The sequence below is a fragment of the Schistosoma haematobium genome, chromosome ZW, assembly GCF_000699445.3.
Source record: "Schistosoma haematobium chromosome ZW, whole genome shotgun sequence".
NCBI lineage: Eukaryota > Metazoa > Platyhelminthes > Trematoda > Strigeidida > Schistosomatidae > Schistosoma > Schistosoma haematobium.
Window position 1 is genome coordinate 30906314 of NC_067195.1, and position 24287 is coordinate 30930600.

A 24287-nucleotide genomic window follows, 5' to 3' on the forward strand; every position below is an offset into this window, starting at 1 on the left:
ATAATCCGATAGCGCATGTCACAGACTTAATGTGATAGGTCCTGTTTGAAAGTTTTATGTATAAAAATCCCCTCACGCACACGCTGTCGTGATTTATTCTTCTTGATTGTTTCAGATAAACAGTTCTTCGGTCTTTTAAAATCACTTGAGATCGTACTATTGTATTTTACCGTAGCTTTTGTTTTTCATACATTCTTTTCAAACTACATTTGCGTTTTTTGGTTAATAGTTGGTTAAGGTGGCTGCCATGTTCATTAACTCCCCTTTATAATTGTGGATAAAAGTAATATTCCAAAACTGGAACTCTCCATGTTGTAACAAAGTTATGTATCAATTTCCTGCCGATCTGCACGTAATCCATCCAAAAAACGATGAGATATTACTCTTGTGTTGATAAAAATATTTATTTAACTCACTTGGTAATTCACCTATATCTTTTACCAAGTTACTGTAATTTAAATTTGGCTACTGATTGGAAAATTGTGGGTAGAATAACTGGTTGGTTATAACTGTTTAGGTTATAATATTAATGATAATTTAGTCTCTATAAACATACGTTACATCAAACTTGCCAATTATTCGGCTAGATCAGATTGTAACAAATACTACGTATTTTACTACGCTTAGCCCTTTTGAACATTTTCCTTGACGTATTATAATTAACGTTTTTCCGACTGGAGCTAGGGGAAAAACTGGTGCATAGATAGTAGATTGTTCAATTAAGGCCCAATTTTCCAGCATACAAGATGGTGCGTCGCATAGATGCTGCGTCATAAGGCTAAATATTGCAGGTGATATACATTGTATAAGACAGACCAAATTTACGAGTAATTTGGTGTTTAGTTACTGATCTCCAAGTAGCTCCTATAACGGGATTTATTGCAAAAAGGATTTACATCAGAAGTACGAGGTAAAGATTAAATTAGAGTGATGTTCCGGGCATACAATTTCAATGCTGTATTACGACAGTGGGTTCAACGTTTACGGATGCGAGAGTCTTGCATCTAGATCATTCGCATCAAATTGACAAGGCGATTGCCTTATGGATTTGTGTGGGGCAAAGTTGATACTGATATCTACGACATTTGGAGGGACATCTAGTGCAACGGTCCAGATATAAGATTGTCATGTATCGTGTTTTGATGTTTGTGAACGTCTCAAACTTCAGTCAAACCTGGTAGGCCAGGATAATTGAAGTTAAAATCAAGCCTCTAGTCGCCCAAATACTCAAGGCTGTGATATACTAGGGTACGAAATCACCGAATGCTAGGGCAAATAGTGTGTTGCTATTTGAATTTTGTCATTTATACTATTTATTTCTATAATAAAAAATAACGAACATACCAACTGGCCAAAAGTATTAGGGTACGTACATTTTGTCAAACTCTCGTTTCATTTGCCTGTAAACTATATTCTTATATACGTAGTCTACTTTTAACCAATAATCTATGTTAGGTATTGTGATTGATTGGATAGTTTATGAGAGACGTATAAGTCAGTTTATCTTCTCTAAAAGGTTTTTTTCAGAGATTATTGGGTCTACATTATTATATTAAAGTTTTATAGGGTTATTTTATACATCAAGTGGGCCGGGTATATATTTTACAGAAACGCTAGGATTCGACTTCACTGATGAAATTTCGCCTAACACATAAAGTGAGTGATGTTTGGTCTCACGTAATCCAACTCGAACCCTATTCCAAATGACAGGAAACTATGTTGCTATATTCAATACTAGCCCAGCTTTTGTTAATATTAAAACGAAATAAGCACCTTCTACAGCATACCACCACCTTGTTTAGTTCCTATTTCATAAAATTAGCGGTGTTAAAATACATCGTCTCTGTAGCATGAGTCGACTACCTTCAGATCATCAGTATATAGGTAAGTCTTCCCAGGGTGGAGACACAAATGCTGTCAGTTTGTAGAATTATGGCCCAGTTCTTTATTAGCGCTGCTCCTAAAATTCTAGGTTTGGTATGATGCGACTATCTAATCTACGAGGTCTTACGTGGGATTCTACACTGACTCATTTTATCGCAATATTCAACAGTATGATACTTTGTACTTCTGAAGAACACATTTAGGCTGAAGACAGGGTATTATGTTTAATATGGATAAAGACAGGTTATACAAAATGACCACGTCTGCAAGGCTGAGCCATGCCTTCCATGTGAATTCATTGATATTCTCGTGTTCACCATGATTATTCTTCTCTTCGTATTAAGTGTTGAACATCTATCTTCCCAGTCACCTCATGTTTAGCTTTGAAGATTGGGTGGTTATGACCGATACCACTACACTACTCTCCCACCAACGTTACGTTGGTTTGATGCCATATCGAGGAGATTGTTGCACGCCAGAGGTTATCAAGAGAACAATGTAGAACCCTACGGGCATTCACAATCTGAACGATAAATCGAGAAGAAGGCGGTAGCAACTGATCGGGAAATACATGTTATAATCCCAACTTTTTTGGGTTTAATTCTTAACACGCCCAGAACTGAAATCTATGTGAAGATTATTTAAGAGTTGAGCAAAGTGGGATTACAATAATTAGGTATGATTTTGTGTTTATAAATAGGAAGACAACCAATATTGTGTCGATGCTGATATCGGTATTACCTTTAGTTCAAGCTAGAAAGTCATTTGGCGTTTATGCCGGTATACTGTCCGTATGAGTTGATTTCTAATTGTATTTGCATTAGCAGGTTAACCGAAAGAACAGGAATATAACCGTGAAGATTAAGAGTTCCAACTAATGTTCCGGTTTGTTAAGTTTGACATGATTTATTTAGTTACGGGGAGATTTTCTCGACCTCATTATTGTTTACTCGTGACAGGAACTAATAAAATTTTAATATGAATGTGTGACATGGCTGAACATCTGTCACAATGGTATTGATGTATTCATTCTTTGTCTTATTCTAGACATTGAATCTCAGTATCCCTTTATACATACAATTTTTATTTCGTCTTTTTGAACCATATTAAGTGTGGGAATTTCGGACAGATGACTAACAGTTGTTTGTTAAATATGAGTGGATCCATGAGAGATATGCTCTAGACTAAGTGTTTTGGTGTACAATAAACCAATTATTTATATATTTACCGGCTGATGGTGCGTGCATAGAGGATTACCACTGCGCGTGATAGTGAGTCGTTGGTAAAATAGTCATCGAAAGCAGAGCAATTCATAAGTTTCATTAACAACTCCTAGTCTACAAACCTAAAGCATCGTATTGTTGTCCGGTGCGAATATTCGTTATCCTTTTCATTTAGCGTGTGGAATGCAGGCAAAAGTAAACTACCTTATGATCGCTAGTGCAGAACACATTGCCAACATATGCCTTTATAGGCACGGTGCAGTGGTAGAATAGCAAGTCCGAGAAATCGTTACCGCGCCTAGTTGGCGCGACAGATGATTTCCATACGTAAGTGTCTATAGAGGCAACTATCTCTCTATATCACAAGAGACAATTTATTGTTGCATAAACTGAATTCAGGGAGGTTACAATCACCATAAATCAGTTGGTAACCAACATTTAGTGTTGAAACATGTGCGAAAATTTTATAGCAGTCTCAATTTTCGAATTCTGTGCTCTGTACAGACATTCTACAAATGATTCATAACTAGTGCTGTGTACAATGAGCCATAAAGAGTCTAGTACCATGCTTATTACACTATCTTCCAACCTTATCTCACCGATAAAGCTGAGTACTTAGACTATGCATCCTCCAATCCTTTTAGACCCCGGTTATAACGGTGCAGTGTGTAGTCACCCAGACTTTGTTCTACACCAATTATTTTAGGCGGAGACCATGTTTCAGTCATTAGGATAATTAACGGCTTAGTAATCAAGGCAGGTGTTCTAAGTTCTGTCATTTTATTATTTACAGGGTGCTCATCAGTAGGCATAACAACGAACAGACCGTAGATACTTTATAAGTTATCCACTGCGAATGCTGCACGTATCTAACTACGCATAATTTAGTTGCTTAGTTAAAGTGGCAATCCATCCAATTTGATGAAACGAACAGATAAACACTTACCTGTTTTTTGTGATATTGACATAATTTGCTCGTAGAACACTTCATTAACATTACAGGTGAAGTCCCAGTTTCTTAAACTTCTCACCATATTCGATGGTGTGGTTTTATCTGATTTATTTTATTTTGGAAGCAGAACTGTATCCAGGTTTTTGTGGATGATGGGTGGCGCTGTCCTTGTCATAGGAGTTCGGACACTCTGTACGGTAACATCCGAAAAAGGATGATACTCACGCATCAGAGGGTAACTGTTAGAAATAGAAGCATAAGTACTGACAGGGTGGCAATAGCTGCCCCGAAGAAGTTTCATGATGGTGGACCTGACGGGATTCCTTCATCATTTGTGAAGTATGGCATAGAGAATTCCCATAATTTTGTTTAAAACTTTTCAACCTATCTATGGAATATGCAATCTATCGATCTGTATGGATAACATCTCTTATCACCCGTAGATTCAAAACAGGATCACGTGGTGATATAATGAACTATAGGCCAATTTATTTAACATCCGTGCTCTCAAGAGCCATGGAAAAATTATCCACAAACAGCTATTGTCATATTTACTCCCGCCTAGTCTGATTAGCCCATCCCAACACGGGTTTATGACTAAACGCTCATGCTTCACATCGCGCCTGGAGTTTTTTTATCAAATTACCCCGAGAAGAGAGGTTGGTCAGCCAGTGATAATTCAGCACTTCGACTTTAGTAAGGCTCCCGACAGTGTCTCACGCAAACTTCTTCTTCTAAAACTCTTCATTTGTTATACAGAATCCGCTTTTATCTTGGCTCAAATCTTTTTACAAGAACGTAGCCAAATCGTTCGCTTTGGATCTTGCTACTCTAAACCCGTGAATGTAAACAGTGGGGCTACACAAGGAAGTGTTATTGGTCCATTATTCTTTCTCCTTTTTATCAATGACGTGTGTTCCCTCTTTCAGTATGGTAAATCTTTTCTTTTTGCTGATGACCTAAAAGTAGTTTATTCATTCTCTTCTTCCACCAAAGAAAGCTATATTTCAGCGATAATGCAAGAAGAAATAAACAAGTTATGCGAATGGACTGTTTCGTGGAGTTCGCCACTTAATGTTGACAAAAGTGGATCTATTCACATTGGCCGCTGCCTTAACCTAAATCGGGCTATACACAAAAATACACTGAATCCTCTCAACACTATTCGTCACTTGAGTTTGTGATATAGCAACAGTTTGGACCTTTCTGAGCACATCGCATCTCAAGTATCCAAAGTTAGAAAGCTCGTCGGATCCATAAAGATACACTTCAATGATATTGGGTCGAGATTATTATTAGTATTATCCAGAAGATGTATCTTACCAATTCTTGAATATGTTATTTTAGTTTACAGTAATTGCAGGCATAATGACCTGATTAAAATTGAAGGTGTTCAAAGAAGGTTCAACAAAGCTGTTTTGGGGTATCCCGACAACAAGGATTATTACCAAAGAAGTCAACGGCCCAAATTAGGACCTCTCTAGATCGGGCGTATCAAACTAAACCTTGTCTTTATCTATCAGCTCACTAACGCTATTTCCTATTCTTTGATTTCCACCCCTTCATACTCTATGATATCATCCCACAATCTACGCAGTAAGGAGAATATTCTAGAGATTCCAAGAACCCACACAAACCTACGCCATAATTTTTTCGTTATTCGCTACTCAACCATGTAGAACAGACTGTCAGTGAACCTTTGTTGCAGTGAAACTACAGCCCGGATCAGAAGTCTCCTTGATGATTTTCTTTCCGAAAGTGGATTGTGTCACCTATTGAATATTAATGTATTTAATAATAATTTATACAAACAAGGTCCGTCATCCATTTAACTGACTGAAAAGCAAATTGAAGCCTTTGAAACTTTTCACGTCTAATTTATTTTATTTCTATTCATCTTAATATATGAGGTCTGCTTATGTTCGTATCTATTATTATTACTGTTATTAATATCATTATTGGTCCCTCTACATATTATATATACTTTTCATCTCTTGTTTTACTTCTAAACATATTTTATTCATAAACATCCAAATTCTATAACTAAAGACAAATTATCATGTTACACATAAATAAATTAACTTCTCAGAGTCACTTTTTCTTCATCACACATATATAACACATAGAAATTTATATTTGATTATCCTTTGCAATTAATTGTGACTTTCATAGCACCATTCTCAATTATTATTGCACCAATGTTTATACTAATATCCAGTTTCACTTTGTATATTATTACATAAGTCAACATGTATTCATCAGAGCGCACTAAAAAGGTCGTTTCTCAAGTTGGCGGTTTACTTCAGAGGTCGATATTCATTACACTATTATTATCATAGTTGAACCCTTTCACTAGCTGTTCATTGCTTTTCTCTCTCTTTTCTATCTAGATAAATATTATTTTTAAATTCCAGAGTTTGTGATTAAGATAATAATCTGTGTTGCACTTAGATTAACTTCTCAGACTCGTTTTATCTTCACTATACATATATGACTCATACATATTGATATTTGGTTATACTTTTCACTTACATGAGACTTTCTAAGGATGACTTCGAGCTGTGAATACGAAAACACTTATTCTACTGTCATGTCTTACTAAAATAATAAGTTATTTTCTTATTTACTCGTTTTGTTTTATTTTATTTTTTACTAATTTGTTGATACATACATAGTCGTTTATTCCTGTTCTGTGTTCATAAACACGCCTGTTAAACTACATGCGTATTTCACGTCCTCTTTGTTTCCATTCCCTTATTTTCTCCCTTTCTTTCTTTAAAGTCAACTCAATATTCTTCTCAATTACACAGAACCTGATTTACCGTTATTATCCCGTTATCATTATTGTTCTATTATCACCATTATTCTTTATTTTTTTAAATATGGCAGACATAATGCCAACATTATTGAAACTTGTGTATTCTTGCGTTTCTGTCGAAACCCAAAATGGTTTTTTCACAACATTTATGTACCCAAATGATGTTTGTGAATAATAATAACATGAAATTTTTTCTCTGTTTTTATAATTTTCTTTTTTCATCCGATGCCAAGCAAAGGGTCACAGTTTGAAAGACTGAGTAAGTATGTTTCGGTTTGTCGCAGTAGAGTGATGAGTCCAGCATAAATTTGGAGACGTGAACCATTAATAGTGAGAGTAGGAGAAAAATAATCACGGATTGATTGGTCGACAACTCAACCACCCCTCCTTTTGTGATGTTGAGGTAATTAAAGTTAAGTTGAAGATAATAAATTATATCCTACACGATCCTCTAGGTTTCACTTCCTGTTTGAGGAAACTTTCCATAAATATCATTTTACAAGGAAATAAGGCAGTTACAAATTATGGACTGAAGGTAAGGCATCAATGAAATGCTTTAAATGTCTACTGTATAAAGTACGGGTGGCCTCACGAAAAATAAGCACCACAAAAGGTATAATGTGGGATACATTTCTACTGAGTTAGGCGAAGAAGTGTAGGACTATAAATAAAGCAATGGGTGTCGAAATAAAATTATTGGTTAGTCAACAAAGAGAACGTGAAAGTAGAAAGATGATAAAAAATGGAAAAAAACGAATTCACATTCACTTGGTGTTGATGGTATTTTGTGCTTTTCCAACAAGTCGATTAGTTACAGACTCCATAGATGCAAAATCACTAGTAGTAGGTGGGCGATTGAGTCGTATGCTTAACAACGTTTTAGGTAGTAGTGAGCGTCTCTTATCGACCGACTGCAGTTGAATGAATCGGTAGGTTCAGTGAATTATTTATCTACTTCAAGTAAAAATTAATAAGGGACATGTAGCTACGGAGACATATCTTATACAACTGCAAAGAAGAAAAGTAATGGAAAACAAACTTGTTTGTGATATGGTCGAAAAATGTGAAGGGCCTATCATGCCTGAGTGGGACTCAGATGTATTCGCGTGTGCTTGATCAATGCAAACGAGGGCTTCATCAAGAATATTTACAAACGTATGTAATACATCTGCCATGCGTATTTCAGAGGGAGAACTGTTCCTTGTTGATTCATCATTCGTGAAGAAGTTTTCTCGAGTTTTCGATCCGTATTTTTCAATTAACTGTTGATATTTCACCCCGAAGGCCTTATATATGGGGCCTTGGGCAAGAACTATGTTACAAGTGGAGCAAGTAAGATATTTGAGGAGTTTGAAGTAGAGAATTTAATTGGACCTGAGCTTTCTTTTCCAGAGTGATTCTAGTCCAAGGATATGGCATCGGAAACTATAGTCAGTGAGTGAGTCAGTCTCAAATATTTTGCAGGTGAAATACCATCATGTTCCTTCCACCCTCAGAATATCCGATAGGCGTAAGTTGGAAAACATGAACGAACACTATTCGACGATACGTCTTACACATACCTTGAAAGAAAGGATTTAAGATTGATTTCGACAGAAGTTACGACGAATGAAGTCGAACAATTTCCGCATTTTAGATGCTTTGGTGAAGATATAATCAGAGAAGTTAAGACTGTGTGAGTAATGTACCCCATGGTCACTTACTGATTTGAGTATGAATTGTACGTCCTTGTTAAGCGTTAGTTGGCGTGACTATAATTTATGGACAAATCAATTAGATTTAGGATAACAGGTCATGGATTTTGGCGCAAAATTCACTAACTCATTTGACCAAACAGTGTCTTTACATTTTAGCTGATGTCATTTGATGATGAAAAACCGTAAATCTTATTCCTAACCCTAACCAACAATTGTGAATCATAATCCTTATTCTTCAAACCGCTTAACAACACTCATTTATCCCTAGTAAGTAGGTAGACACACTCGAGGTCATTTTGGAGACGCTCAAAGCTCTCACCTGTTAGTTTTATATCAAGAGACATATCTCCAATACGTACACAGCCTCACTTCTCTATATTGAGTTCCAACCTCCAGAGCTTACACCAATTACTTACCATGTCCAGTTTATGGGTGATTGTTTGCATAGTGCTACGTACATCGCGAATATTAGTTTTGTTAAGTACTGAATTTCCGTTCAATAACGGTAGAACACGTGTCATCAAATTTAATAGCGATTCGCCAGTGATATAATTCCAGTTCTTGAACCTTTGGCACATGTTATCTGTACTGTCTGTGGAAAGATTTCGTTGTTTGTTGTTGGTGGGTAGAGACGCATGAAATGCTGGGCGATGACTGTGTTTTATGAGCTTGATTTAACATGACATTCATACTTCACAGTTGAAAAGAACCTTCTCGAATATTCAACTCTTTAATTGTCCCAGGGGCATGTGCATTCATGAATATCTGCATCCGCAAAAACACTCAACAGCCGTAATGCAATGTACAAAAATTTATTACTCACACATCCTGATGTAAAGCCGCTCAGAACATTGATGTACAACTCAATACTTGAACATGAAGTGTCATTTTAAATTTGTAGATCACACGAATTATTAATAAGATTTAAATCCTGCGATTAACTTTTTGGTCGGAATGTACGCATGAGAACAAAAACGGTATTTTTAAACTTAGTGTACAAGCCCGCTTTTTCTTATATTTATGTGTTTTATGTGAACAGGTAGTCCGAATGACATCATTCTATGTTTCTCCTATGTGTTAGAATTTGTTGGTTGTTTGGAATCCCACCTTACTAATGCACTATCTTATGAGTACGATATGCCTAAACTCATAAGATGAGTCAGTCAGAGTATTTTAGGACAAGAAATGAAACAAATAAATTTGCGTTAGATCAAAACGAAATTAAAAGTCGGTCATTTAGGTAAACTTTATTGATTGCAATGCAGAAGGTATTGTTTATATTTGTGGAAGACGATGCCAGTTCCAAACTCACCTATGGTTAGACATTTTCCTTCAACCATGAGTGGGACAATGAATTGCACGGATTATGAATCTGTAGAATGTTGTGTAGTCATTTTTCTTACCTATTTATAACAAACCTCACTGTTCTCACAAGTGAAATGGTGTAAAACTTTCTCAGTGGTAATCACAGTTTGAAACTTGAATACTTGCTGTGATTTGATTGAACAGTGGTTTCAAATCTCCTTTCTTAAGTGATGTGTAAAAATTTGCAAATAGTTCTCTTATAATTCAACTCTCCACTTTTATAACCAACATCGTATCCTATACTACCCAGGTTTTATGATTGTATTACTATATGAATAAAATGTTTGACTTTGAAATGCTCAGAAGAAAGACTAATTGTAATAAATTCATCAGATAGTTGATCTTAGTGTCCCTACACATGTGTTGGTGTGACTCGACTACTAAGTTAGAATAAGCAATTCTTATCTTTGCATGATGCATTACCATTAAGCTTTAGGTTTCCCTTCGTCGGAATAAAATTGATAGGTCGCGTACAGGTTATACAGCAAACCAGATTCATTTGCCTGTTGTGCATAGGACGACATATCGGTCTCCGTTATTCTGCTTTTACCAAACACAGCAAATAGCAGCTGTCTTATGTTGTGACTTTTAACTAACATGGTTCATATGAAACAAAAAACAGTTGTTGATTATATTAATGGCCGTTCGAATTTGTAGTAAATTCATTGTGCACTTCAAAACAAGCGAATCCCGTTTTATTATTATTAAGAGATCCATCAAACATATTGTACATCAAGACGGATGAACTGTGGATGATATTCATTGTCAATAAAGTTAAATGTATTCTAGATGTAATTGTGGTTCATTTATTATTTATACGCTTGAATTATGGTGGATTGTAACAACCAAGCCTTGGATCTCATGCATGATATGATAATCTATCTAGATGAAGAATATTTGACAATAAGTATAAGCTAACAATTTCATGGCTCATTAATTTTTTATTACGGTCGTTAGACTTTCCTTGACTACAGCATCTTATTTGCAGTGGTTACATGATAGCTCCTCACAATAAAATTTAAACTAATAGAATTAGAAATCCGCGTTCCCGCCTTGTGGTCTGGATAAATAAAAGGGAAAGCCATTAAGTTTAATCATTTGTGATCATTAGGTTATGGTGTTATTCAGAAAACATTTATCACATCTGGTCTTAATACAAACTAGATATAAAGGACAACTTTCAAAGGATTTTTATATTGAGATATGGGTCACATAAGACTAACTGAAAAAATATAGCTTATGAACCCCACAAAACCTATCGACATTCTACCGCATGCGCAACTTGTAGCCCGATAAGTCGGAAGAACTAAACTAATTTCTGACAAGTGTACTGTAGCACAGTTACGTATGAGTGATAGATAGTGATTATGTTACAAACTTTAGAGAATGACATTGAAAATCCAGCTGAAACAACTCCCTAAATGCTCCTTCAGTCCGTTTAATTGACGAAATTTTACATGCGAATTACTACGGTTACGTAACGTAATCTATGAGTGTAAAGACGTCATGGGTATTCTGAGTTTAACAATGCTTTTACCAGGAACACCTTAATGATCAAAGTATGCCAACTCAGTCAAATCAGAAGCCAGAAATGAAGAGTTGTCAAGATATATTTGGAAGGCATCGATATCTCGAGAAGCGTTCGGTCTAATTTGGCTAACGATTGTACGAGATACATAGCACCGTGTACCCACTCGTGATTTGGTGCGGACGCGTGACTTAATGGTTGCGTAAGGATCAGTTGGCCAACATATACCAACCTCAAGTTCTCTGTATATACGATTTACAGCTTTACCGATCAAGTATAACACATGTCATCGTTGGACAAGTTCACTGTAGCGCAATCCTGAGTGAGATGGAATATATTGACCTCTACAAAAATAATGACCCAAAATCTTAACTCTTATTCGCTAACATGGTTTTTTTACACACTGAAACGAACGAATCATCGCATATGATGCTCAATTTTTACATAATAACATACATGGGAGTACGATATAACTACAGGGAACTACATGATATGAAAGACCTGACATTCCACCATAAAATAACTAAGCGAGAGCCACGAAACTAAGGGGTTCATGCTAAATCATCACAAAGATATGGGATATACGTTAAATATCTCTTGGTTGCAATTTTCGGGACAGAAGCATCCTAGAGACATTTTGTTTATACTACTCGATGAATGTATTAGATCCTTGAAACCTGTTCAGTTTTTCTAGGTCAAGTATACTTCTGAGCTTTTTGAGAACTAATTGTCTCCAAGGTATGGGTGTGGAAGATGAAATGAAGAAAGCGTCCTGCCCCTGTTCATCCATATGTTTTGAATATCCTCAGTCAAGTATGACGCATCCATTAAACAAAAGAAGAGGTTTGATAGAAAATATAGGACTTTGTGAGAGTAAGTTTGCTACAATAATTGTATGAAATAGAGATAATGGCTGAAATGATGCTGAAAGAAAAAGGAGAGGCCTTTCCTGAAAAAGATTATGGTGATCAAAAGAGAAAATCTACAGAAACTTGTGTTTTTAAAGCACATCAAAATACGAAAACTAGTATTTCACCGTTGTCTGTTCAGAAGTAGGTTTTGTTCACTGAAATATGAAGCTTTTTACTATAGGAAATACGACTCAAGAAAAACTCACGTAAGTGTTGTTTATTTCGATCCTTCATAGAGACTAATAGTTACCTCAAAATTTCAACCTTTTTAAAAAGACGTTAAGATTTTGACCAAAGTTCATAATAAATTCTGTGCAGAGTTCTGCCAAAAACCTCGTTATTTTTCATGGTTTGGATTTTTCTGTGCAATGAAAAGATTTCGGGAAATCTTAAGTATTGAGAAACAAGTCACACCTTATTATATATATACAATATATATATATATATATATATATATATATATATATATATATATATATATATTTGTGTACGTATTTATCATCGACTTTCTACCTGATGCTCAATTTATTTGGAACTGTCAAGTCCAGCCTTGGCATTTATGCATAAAGGATACATACATGCTTCTGCGAAATTTCAGAAACTTGATTTAAGAGACCTCAAATGTTTCAAGGACATAGCGTCAATCCTTTAAATTTACGCGGGTAATAGACGCTTGTTCTGACAATCCTGAACTAAGGTCTATTCGAAAATTATACCATTTCATGAAGTTCATCTATCTATTGAAATCAAAGAGGGATATAGATTAGTTTGCAGATTTAGGATTAGGATATAGGATTGGAGGTTGGGGTTAGGAATTAGATTTCTGATGTTCACCACTAACTCGCATAGGCTATTACCCCACAATTCTATTTAGCTATTTGGATTAATGGATTTCTAAACGGAATCTACATTGCAACATGGTCGATAGCATTCGATCTGCACTAATACGGACTAGACACGTATGACATCGATCGCCACCCAGTGGTCAATCAATTGTGAACGGACTCCAATATTTACCATCTTTGATTTCATTGGTTCGTCCATAATTTAGTCCCGCCAAAAGCTAATCCTGTACTAGTTGTTGCATAAAACATAACTCTTGATCGTGTCAGAATTCTCTGCCTAATATCGCTAGCATACTTGACTTGATAAACCGTTTTACGATGAACAAATACACAGTCTAAATGTGTTGGTTGCTTGAAACTTCCCATCAATGTTTAGGACTCCAATTGGTCAGTCCTATGAGGATCGCACAAATATTACTACAAAGTCATTAACACATATCTCAAAAAATCTGCAAGCATTCCTATTAGCATTGAGACTGTCACTACCTGTACCGTTCTGGGATTCGGCCTGACAGCATCACTGTGTTAATGGGGTGTATCAACTTGAACCGATGTAAATACGTACCACGTTCTGCATTGCGACTGGCTGATACCAAGAGAGACTGATCAATCGAAGTCCTAAACATCAATGGGAAAATTCAAACAGCCAATATATAAAAGTTAAAATCCACCTCCTTTCACAAGCCAGTGGCTATCTAGACTCAGTAGCTATGTGGGCAACGCGATGGTGCAGGGGCGATTGATACTGGGTTTAAGTTACGGAGTGAACATCAAAACCAGGACTCAGGTACATCCACTTGACGAGTTCAAAAATTTCACTGCTAGCCATCAAATGTATCTGCATAAAAATAGGTAAATTGTTAGGAATAAGTCATTTGTAAAGCTAGTGCAAGAATACGTGATTCGAAGTCATTTGCATCATTAAAGTAGTCCTATTTTGTGCATTTTCCAACATCGTAGATCGTATTTATCCACTGCTATTATAAAAAGACTGACAAATCATAAATGGGTATATTGTTTGGAATAGGTCAGTTTTGAACATTGTCAGTGAAGATTACTGAGCTAGTATCACATCTTCAGTCTATATGTTGTCAGTTCTTCAAAGGTCAGTTACAGTTCATTTGAGTGTTACAGAACAGTTTTTTAATTCAGCCGATTTTTAACTTCCCTCAAATAATTAATGCAATGAATAAAGACGCCGGTACATTTTGTGTGGAGAAGAAAAATAAACACATGCTGAGGTGGTGTACCCATAAACTCTTAAACAACTCGTTTCTGAGCAGTAACGTAGAACATGGAGTGATCAAACCTAATTTCTCCACTGATTTAACAAATTCAGTCGTGACAGTATCTGAGCACTCCTAGATCGAATAAGCAATTAGTGAATCGTCAGCAAAATAATGTGTCCATTGAATCTGCAATAATTCTCGGCTAAACACTAGTCATCACGAGATAACTCCATATTATCTAATGCTTTTAAGAGTCAGTGATGTTCTGAATTAATAGTCAAGTGAAAAAGCATAACACAGACTCCTTTGCTACAGAGAATTACTACGACTATCTGAAAATACCTAAAATCCATTTGCATAACCTTTCCTTCTGTTCATCAATTCAGGAATATGGAGTCAGATTTAGAAAACATCCAAATCGTTAAACGAGGAAATCCCACAGTTTTTCGTGAACAGAATAATTAGACCCTACCTAACTATCATTTATCTTTAGGAGATATCTTATGGTGTTTTTTATGTCAAATATGTTTTCTAAGATGACAGAGAAAATCAAAATCACCCTCACAAAGTACTAAATTTAAATCGACTTATATACCTATGAATTGTTGTAGATGGTATTATCAGTAATGATTTAAAAACTGTAGACACTAATCGAGAGATAATAACGGAAAACAAAGGCCAATCTTATGGCTTATGAAGAGGTGACTCTTTTCACTCATAAACCTTTTCGTGAATATTTAGATTCCGAATGCTTAATGTCCTTATGTTTTTAGGCCAATTTTATGAGCTTAGTCTAAATCCTCTGAATCTTTTGAAAAAAAGAAAGCTAATTAAATATCAAAACGTTTGCACGTGGATTCATTTAGGCCGCTTCTAGTAGTGAATGCTGTTCGCGATAATACGATCTTAAACTAATTACATATCTCAAATTTTTTGATGAATGCACCCATGCTACATATGGTAATACTTCTGGGTCAGCAATTCATATCCTCATATCTTAATGACTACTCACCATGTTTGACTCATCCGTTGTGGATATTATTCTGTTTGTTGTAGATCATAAGTGGTGATCTGCACGAGAACCTGAAATGAAGAATGTATATTTGTAGACCCACAGTAGATATGAACTGCTTTTTCTCTTTAAAACTTTATGTCTTATATCTTACTTTGACACATATGAATGAAAATATTTCTCCTGACAATCTTAAACTACTAGTTGGATCCATCACTATTCATATATTATCCCCCATAAACACCTATAATAATTTACTAATCTATTTAAAATATAAGCTGTTCAAGTTTTCAGATACTGCCACCTTGATATTTTTTGTGAAAATAATTCTGAATGGAGTTTGATTTACCTTCCTGTCAGTCGTTATATAATGAAATACATATTACAATCGGGTTTTTTGTTCTGATTAGATGTTACTTGAAGATTTGGTATGTTACAAACCTCAAACAAAGAAATTACTTACTTACGCCTGTTACTCCTCATGTAGCGTATGCCACTGACCAGGATTATTTTAACTATTGTGTTCCGGGCTCTCCTTTCCAATTGTTCTCAAGTGCTATTCATTCTTTTGATGCTTGCTCCCAATTCTCTGAGCTATGTGTTGTTTGGTCTGCCTCTCTTTCTTTTGCCTTAAGGATTCCATGTTAGGGTTTGCTTTGTGACGCGGCTCGATGATCTCCGAAGAGTGTTACCTATCCACCTCCAGTACGTTCTCCTTACCCACTTTCCATCTGAAGGCTGGTTTGTTCTCTACCACAGTAGGTTGTTGCTGATGCTATCTGGCCAGTGTATCTGGAGTATCTTGTGTAGACAGTTGTTTTTAAATACCTGTACTTTTATGATGGTTATTGTGGTAGTCCTCCAAGTTTCACCTCTATAATGTTCTACTATCCACATTTACGAACGCTTCTGTTTAGATGTGGAGGTTTTCATACTCATATTACTAGCTCATTTTGGAGCTGATTTATCAGTGATATCTGTGCCTTTTCTAGGTGCCCATTTTTTCTGAGATTTTAGGAGCCTTTTACTTATTGTCAAGTAACTATTGCATACTTCTAATACATATCGAAATAACTAATCAAAACAGAGCCTAGACATAACCAAAAAATTACACAATGACAAGGTATGACTTCGGAGCCAAAGTTGACAGAAGTGTGATGAAGGTCTCACGTGAACCGAAAATAAACATCAAGCATTAGTATGTGGGGTGGGGTTACACCTAATACGAAACAAACGATTTTTGTCATTTAGCATGTATACGCGAGTGAATTTTTTACATATACAAAGCTCATTACGATGCGAACATTGAGACCTGTATAACTGAATGGATGGATAAAAGAACATCTTCCATAGGTAGACCTGGTATTTGAAAGGTTTCACGTATATGGCCATACAACTAGAACAGAAAGATGTGGACTTTGTTGGAATTACCGTTAAAGGTTGATGATAAACGTATTGATGACCATTTTGGGGCACCTAGAATCAAGCACCATTCATGATTTTGCCTACGTCGCGAGGCTAAAGACAAATACTGTGTTGACTTGAAATCAATGAGATCTGACTAGAGAGGCCTATCTTGATGAATTGTTTTTCTTTCCAGTCTGTTTGTACATGGCCTTCTTCTCAAACATTTCTAAAGCGAATGTGGTAGAGCATCTTTGCAGTCATTCGTATGTCTGACTTTGGTTCTTCAGCTTGTACGTTGTCTGGTCTTGCTGCCTTCTCACTCTTGATCTTGCTGATGATCATGTTGATTTCTTTGACTGTTGGTGCAGTAACATCTATATGTGTCTCATGTTTCCTTCTGTTTCAGCCTTTTCTACCGTCATTGTTAGGCCTTCCTCATTTTTGGAATTAGGTACCTACAGATAAATTTCTCGAATAATTCTCTCTACTGTGGCATAAAGAGTCTTATCAGGGCTATAGTGAAAATAGGTAACTATGTATGTAGCCAACAATTATAATTTTTTTCCAAAATGTAACTAACTACAATTAGTACAAAAGGGCAAAATTGTAGTCGATTACAACGAGAACAACAAGCAGATTCATATAGAACAATAGCACAGAAACAGCAAAATAAAACAGTATAAAAGGTTAGTCATGTTTATGCATCTGGTGCAATTTAGCGATAGTGATAGTGGTTGAATATGTAGAGTTAAATAAGTTTAAAGTATTTGATTTAAGAGAGTATTGTACTAATAGACTGATGACTATCTAGCGTTTTCTTACATGATGTTTTGAGTAACAACGATGGAATCCCTGTACGTCCCACAGTCTTTCATTCATTTCATATCGATTGTGCTGGTAGGCAGAAGCTAGAATAACTGTCATTAAATGAAAATTCGTGTGATTTAATTACGGTTAGAATAAGAAAAGTAATTGTCATTAACCAGTTTAAGGCGTTAATCGAATGCAGTATTATATGTTGCATATTTATGATTAGCTAGACTAATTATTATTAACTAACATGTTTACTGACAGTTCGAGTTGATGGTGAATATCTCAAATGGAGTCTACCGTTTATCTTCATTTTTCTCAAACACTACAAGTTTTTGCAAAAATCTTTGTTATATGTTCTTAAACCTGTAGTACTTGTGTTGTAACAACAGAAATTCATGAATATAATGACTTCACTTGTTTATCACATTTTTAAATTCATCCCAGAAAGCTGCAAATCGCCAGGTATATTCTGAAAGACGTCTGCCGAAGAGTTCTCCAGATATGGCAACAAAATGCACAGAAGAAAATATATCTTTTCTACTTTCACATATTTTAACAGACGGTAGCGGCCAGCCAACAAACGGAAAGCAATCCGTTAATTACCATATATCCACTGAAATCCCAGAGCAAACATTCATTCAAAAACCAACGAATCCAATTAATGTTGCATCCAAAGAAACCGATGAAGGGATTCAACAAAGCAAGTTTATCACAGAGTACTGTGACTCGTCTATGTTATTTTATGTTTTTTAACGGACGAAATTGTTGCAGTAAAAGTGTTACTGAGATATAAGGATGAAAATTCAACGATTAAGTAGGGGTTTTTAAAGACGAATCCATTTATTTTTAATATGCATGATGTACATGTTAACTGTGATAGTGAATTCCTATATACGTAGATAAAATTTGACGACGCTATAAATGAAAATAATTCTTTGAAATATTGTGCTGTACGTGACGCAATACAAGCAAATTCGTCATGGTCCTTAATATTCAATGGAATTTTATCTCAACTCAAATGAATATATATATGACACTGCATCAAAACATTTGTTCTAAATCATGTTATCTTCAATTTAACTTTGTTATTGTAATTGTAAACACATCTCAGTCCTACAGGAGGTCGGTCGCGGCCCTGATATCTCAGTGGTAACGTCTCTGATTGTGAGGCTGGGTGACACGGGCTCGTAGCACGAAACCTAGGTCCGGGGTTTCTTGTTCACTTCCTCCAACCACCATCTTATCTCATAATAGTGCACTCAATATCTAGTCACCTAGACTAATGTCCACATTGCAACTTGGTCGATTGGATTCGATCGGCATTAAGAAGGACCTGACATACATGACATCGATCACCACCCAGTGACTGTATTTACTTACAGTTCTTATAATTACCAAAACTACCACTTCCCCTTACAATGATATCTAGGTGTATTGTGAACTTTTTCCGAAATGTATGGGGATTTTACTTGTTATTCATTCCAACACATAATAGGACATTTTGAATTGTGTCTATATATGGTAATTGGTTTGATGAATATGTTGAAATTTCATAATACTATTACTCATGATCACATGGTTATATTGATTCCAATTATTGTTCTGCTATATCGATGTTTTCACTTTTTACTGAGATTTTTGAAATTGTACTTAAAGTAGTAATAACCATGTATGTATACATGTATAACTCAATGTGTGTTACGTGTTTCTTTATATATTGGTTTAGCTTGTCTTCCTAATTTTCCCAGACTGATATTTTCTCTGAAAAGTGTTTTCCGTGATAAGATAGCACTTGTGTCTTTTCGTTTCAGTTTCAATCCAATATACAATATGACCTTATTGTTTCTAATGACTCAAACTTAACTTAGCATAGTCTAATCCATCTTATGAATAATATGGGATATAGTTTATCTTCATAAATGTTCTACCCATGTCCGGACACATTTGTAATTCGAAACCCATAACCATTTTTCTAAACTATTGTAAAACTGGCACTACATCTTTATGATTTGCATATTTTGAATTTAGCATTTAAACTCGTGCCCTATCTGTTTTCTTATGAGTTTGTTTTAATCATAAAAATTCATTGTCCAGGCACATTTTTCTAATAATTTTTTAGATCCTACAATAAATGCAGAGCATGCTATTGAATCGAATAAAATTCCAGTATCAGTAAATTTCAAAAGCTTTGTACGAACCACAAGTGATTATGATGTTCAGCATGAGGTTTTGTAAGAGATTAAACTAAACTAAGTAATTGCTCTAATCTAAAGTGAAATATGTGCAAAAAATAATGTAGTCAAATGCCTAAATCTGAATGAACTGAGTAACTATTTAAGCATTCTGGAAAGGCTGTTCATTTCACTCAATATCTCACGAGATTTAGGAATTAATGAGTGCCTTTAATAAATTTCATCTTCAAATTAATGTTGACGCTAAATGCAACATGTTTAGACTTCCATCTTATTTCAGAGATAAGTACTATCGAGTTGTTACTTTGCATAGCTTATACTCACGTTGAGTTAAGTGAATGACTGTATTAAGATGTTCTATTTTCAAGGATATTAGTGTACACGTACCTATATTATAGACTCATCTTACCGAAATAAGCTATGCTCTCAACAGAAATTTAGATCTCTTACTATAGAGTAACTGATTTAAAAGTAGTATCCATTCAAAAGAGTGTACATTAATAAGAGCGACTATCAGAAAAGCATATATTGATAAAGGTGAGTATTGAAATGTCCTTTCTGCTCTCCAGAAAAAATTAATGAACTTTATTCTGTCGATTGTTGACATCTGCGATAATAAAATACAAATGACTGGGTTTTGTTTAATACTAATTAGCTGAAGAGGTCAATCGGTTGTTGATGGTTTCGATTGATGGTTTTAATTTCTAGTCATTTCTTATTACTACCTTCATGTTTTTAAGTGGTCAATTATCTTCTAGATATTTGATTTTCTCTAATTTTTTTCGTCTTGATCGTTACGCAATATTATTTCGATCCTTGGAATTGAGAGAGAGGTTATAGGCATTAAAACGTAAGTGACATAGACATTCAAGATTCGGACATCAACTTCCCAGCATGTTAATAACTCATCAGTCTAAGAGGGCGATTTATTAAGACAATAAAATAATCCCGACAATACGTTAACTAACTGAATATAATACATCAAATGAGAGCATTAAAAGGGAGTAACATCAGTTTAGTGTAGATGTAAATGTTACGTACATTATAAAATTTTCGTAACACAGTTTACCATTTTAGATGTGCAGATTCACATTATGTGCCATTCCACGCAGATAGTCTAGTGTCGATCTATTTACGTAATCTTCTACGAACAATTTGATACATACTGCTACCTCTCCATACTTTCTCTTTACTTCCTGTCCCTGAACTCCTGCAACAGACTGTTTGATTTTCAGTCTATTTAGACTGTATTCCCTTTTTACAGCATTAATCAATTTCTATATACTTGGATGAGCGGTACTAATAACTTGGCTAAAGCCTCTATGCCACCATTCCACCACATTATTCGTTTTCGAAAAGCCCTCCACAGCAAAATTAGAATGGTAAATATTTTACATCATGAAAAATCTTATTCCCTTTGAATCCTCAACTTCATTAACATGCACCTTTTTGATGGTCGCCCTTTTACTCACGCCCTTAATAGTGTGAACCTTTGAAAATATGGAAAACTTTTTATAGAACCACAGAATAAATTTAACAAGTACTAGAACCAACAATTTAATTACAAATAGTTAAATCAGTTTCAACGTTATTTTAGACGTCAACTTTGGTTTTCGATTGCTACTCGTAAATCGTACACTAAAATTTTTGATGCTAATGCCTCGAGGTTTAAGCAATTTTTACACTTGTAGTACTGCATTTATTTGATAACACTAATTAGGATTATTTCAGTTTTCTGGAAGTTTACCAATGTGTTTTATGGAAGTAACAAAATTTAACTAGACTAATTTAACAATAGCGTTACGAATACCCATAAGATTTTGTTTCTAAATACTATTGACAGGAATTCTCAATCGTTGCTAGTTAGTAGTATACAACTTTAGCACACATCCTGCCAGTTATTATGTGTTACTACAATAGCTTGTCAGTTGTTTGAAAAAAACTCCCAGATCTAAACGAATAGGTTTATATGAATAGAGCAAGAAGAACGGACGTGACAGAATCAGTCAGTCAGTCAGCTACAACGTAGGACCAGGCACATATATGTATCGGTCCAAGTTGCCACACCTCATTAGCACAACAAGATGAACACCGAATTCATAGAAGGGGTTAATTCAATGGTGGCAATACATAGAAAATTGCATGTAAAGATATAGTACAGAAAGAAAGGTATAAGATAATTTTATTCTCACAGTTTAAGGGAAGACAAAGAGTGTATAAGCCTACGCCATTGTGATCGATTCTGAGCCATGTCACAAAGAATCTCCAACCATTGGTTACGATAGATACGCGGACCCAAACCAAGTAGTCTGCATCTACCAACATGGCTAAGACTAGAAGTTAGTGACTTTATGGACTGATTCCACGTTTTGGTTTGGCCGCCTCTAACTTTCTTCCAACCATGCCTAACACTAGTCAGCATTGTGCGTCGTGGTAATCGGTGTTCAGGCATGCGTAACACGTGGCCCAACCATCTCAGTCGATGAAGATTTACAACCTCATCAACTGATTTACCATCATTCCCTAATACTTTGCGTCTTACCTCACTACTACTTACTCAGTGTTCCCAGCAGATGCGAGCAATATTTCTAAGACACCTGAAATCGAATAATGGTAACTAACGAGTACCCTTATGGCGACGTTTCGCAGCCGTAAAGTAAAATAGAACGGACTACTGAGCAGTATCCCCGTCCTTTCATTGACAGACGGGTATCTCGCCTTCGCCACATGTGACGTAAATTGGCAAAAGCCAAGCGAGCTTTCTCAATCCGTGCAGAGATTTTGCCAGACACCAACCCATTAGGACCGATAAGACTTCCAAGATAATATAAGTGCTATGAGTACTATGTCTGATCGCTGAGCTTTATGAAGCAGTTTTGAGACCTTTCTGTAAAAATCATCCTTCACTTCATCCGGACTGCAGTCAATGGGAGCGTAGGCAGAAACGACGAAAAGGCAACGACGTGTGTCCATATCCTTCCGAGTTCTTACGGAGTCGTTTACCTGAACAGCACATAGACAACTGTTAACGGGCATCCACTCTAACAGTGCTTGTTCCGCCCTCATGCTTAGTGCTATGCCCACACCTACCAGTCCACAAGAATCAGCCATGGAGTCGTCAGATACACGGATAGTGTGTCTCGTCGGCTCTCCGTTTTGGCGAGGTGAGGTCAAGTGAATGACCACACTAGGATCCTGTATGCGTGTTTCGGAGACACAGCATACATAAATGGTACGAGATTCTAGGGTTTTAGCCAAGGAAGCCTGCTGACCGATTTGACATAGGGTGCGTACATTGAAGGCTCCAATGTGTAGTTTGTAGCGAGGTTTCAGTAGACCTGGGACAGTGTTTCGCGCACTAGAATCGTTGGCTATGGTGACACTTGAGGAGGAAGCCAAAAGAGTAAGTTTAGAGTTGAAATTCGATGTAGGAGTAATGATAAGAATTGAAGGGGTTGATTATGAATACAGTTGTCTTGAATGCTGCTAGAGGTATGAGGGCAGTTATCAGTTATTGGTAACCTACACCATGGAGGGGTTCTTTTAAAGGTACAGTCGGCAGTACGACTGCCCTCATACCTTGGGTTTGCGGCTCTTAGTCTTTCCGCTGTTCAACCTATCTTTCTTCATCTTTTATTCTCACTTTCTGAAGACCATTGTCAAAGATGAAAACATTAACTCTCCTTTCTGTTCTTTCAATGCCTGTGCTTCGGCATATGTAAACTAGTGTACATAATTATGGCTAACATTAAATGGTTATCTGTCCACCTTGAATGTTTCAGCGAGATAGTGATGAAATACAAGTGTGGTTGAGATCTTGTCTTTTTGAAATATGCTTATTTTAATGTTAACAAATATCCTTTTTAAGCAATTCTAATTCCTACTATTTTTACTGTCAATCGGCAAACCTTTAGCTGGTTCAGTTCAGGATGTCAATAGACTTAATAGTCCAATTTCAAAAGCTTCTAAGTCAATTCAGTGCTCAATTGACAAACCAACTACAAATTCTGTTGAAATTCATTGTGATATTTTAAGCGTCATTAAAAATGATGATTTCTCATTTGTTCTCGATGAGAACAGTAAATTAATTGCTCAAGTAAGTATTTCAAATCATTATCATTAAATATTTAGCCTACTTGATGTAAAATTTTGTTTTATTAACTGCAAGGCGCACTTCAGATGTTCCCGTTGAAACGTAACCACGAGAGTGACAGATCTTCATAGTCGGTAACACAGTCTATTACTTGTTACGTATAAAACACAAGAACTAAATAAGGTCTGATTAAACTTGAATGGATAGTACAACTTTAGATTCTTTAGTGAAATTTAGCTAACGTTTCCTTGATTTCAATACCATGAGAAAGTTTGGTAATCTCCTAGTTGTAATATGAATTTCTTTTTAAAGGAATTT

At 35.7% G+C, this 24287-nt stretch overlaps 1 protein-coding gene across 1 annotated transcript in view; it reads left to right on the top strand.

Moving 5' to 3' along the window:
- The first annotated feature begins 12152 nt into the window (after positions 1–12152).
- The window catches only part of MS3_00010351 (uncharacterized protein), a 29833-nt gene continuing 17698 nt past the window's right edge, over positions 12153–24287 (top strand). The window contains exons 1-5 of the mRNA XM_051218714.1: positions 12153–12340; positions 12372–12519; positions 12560–12584; positions 18129–18384; positions 23791–23972. Of these exons, the coding sequence (XP_051071040.1) occupies positions 12208–12340; positions 12372–12519; positions 12560–12584; positions 18129–18384; positions 23791–23972 (744 nt within the window). The 5' untranslated portion in view covers positions 12153–12207. The remainder of the gene's footprint in view (positions 12341–12371; positions 12520–12559; positions 12585–18128; positions 18385–23790; positions 23973–24287) is intronic.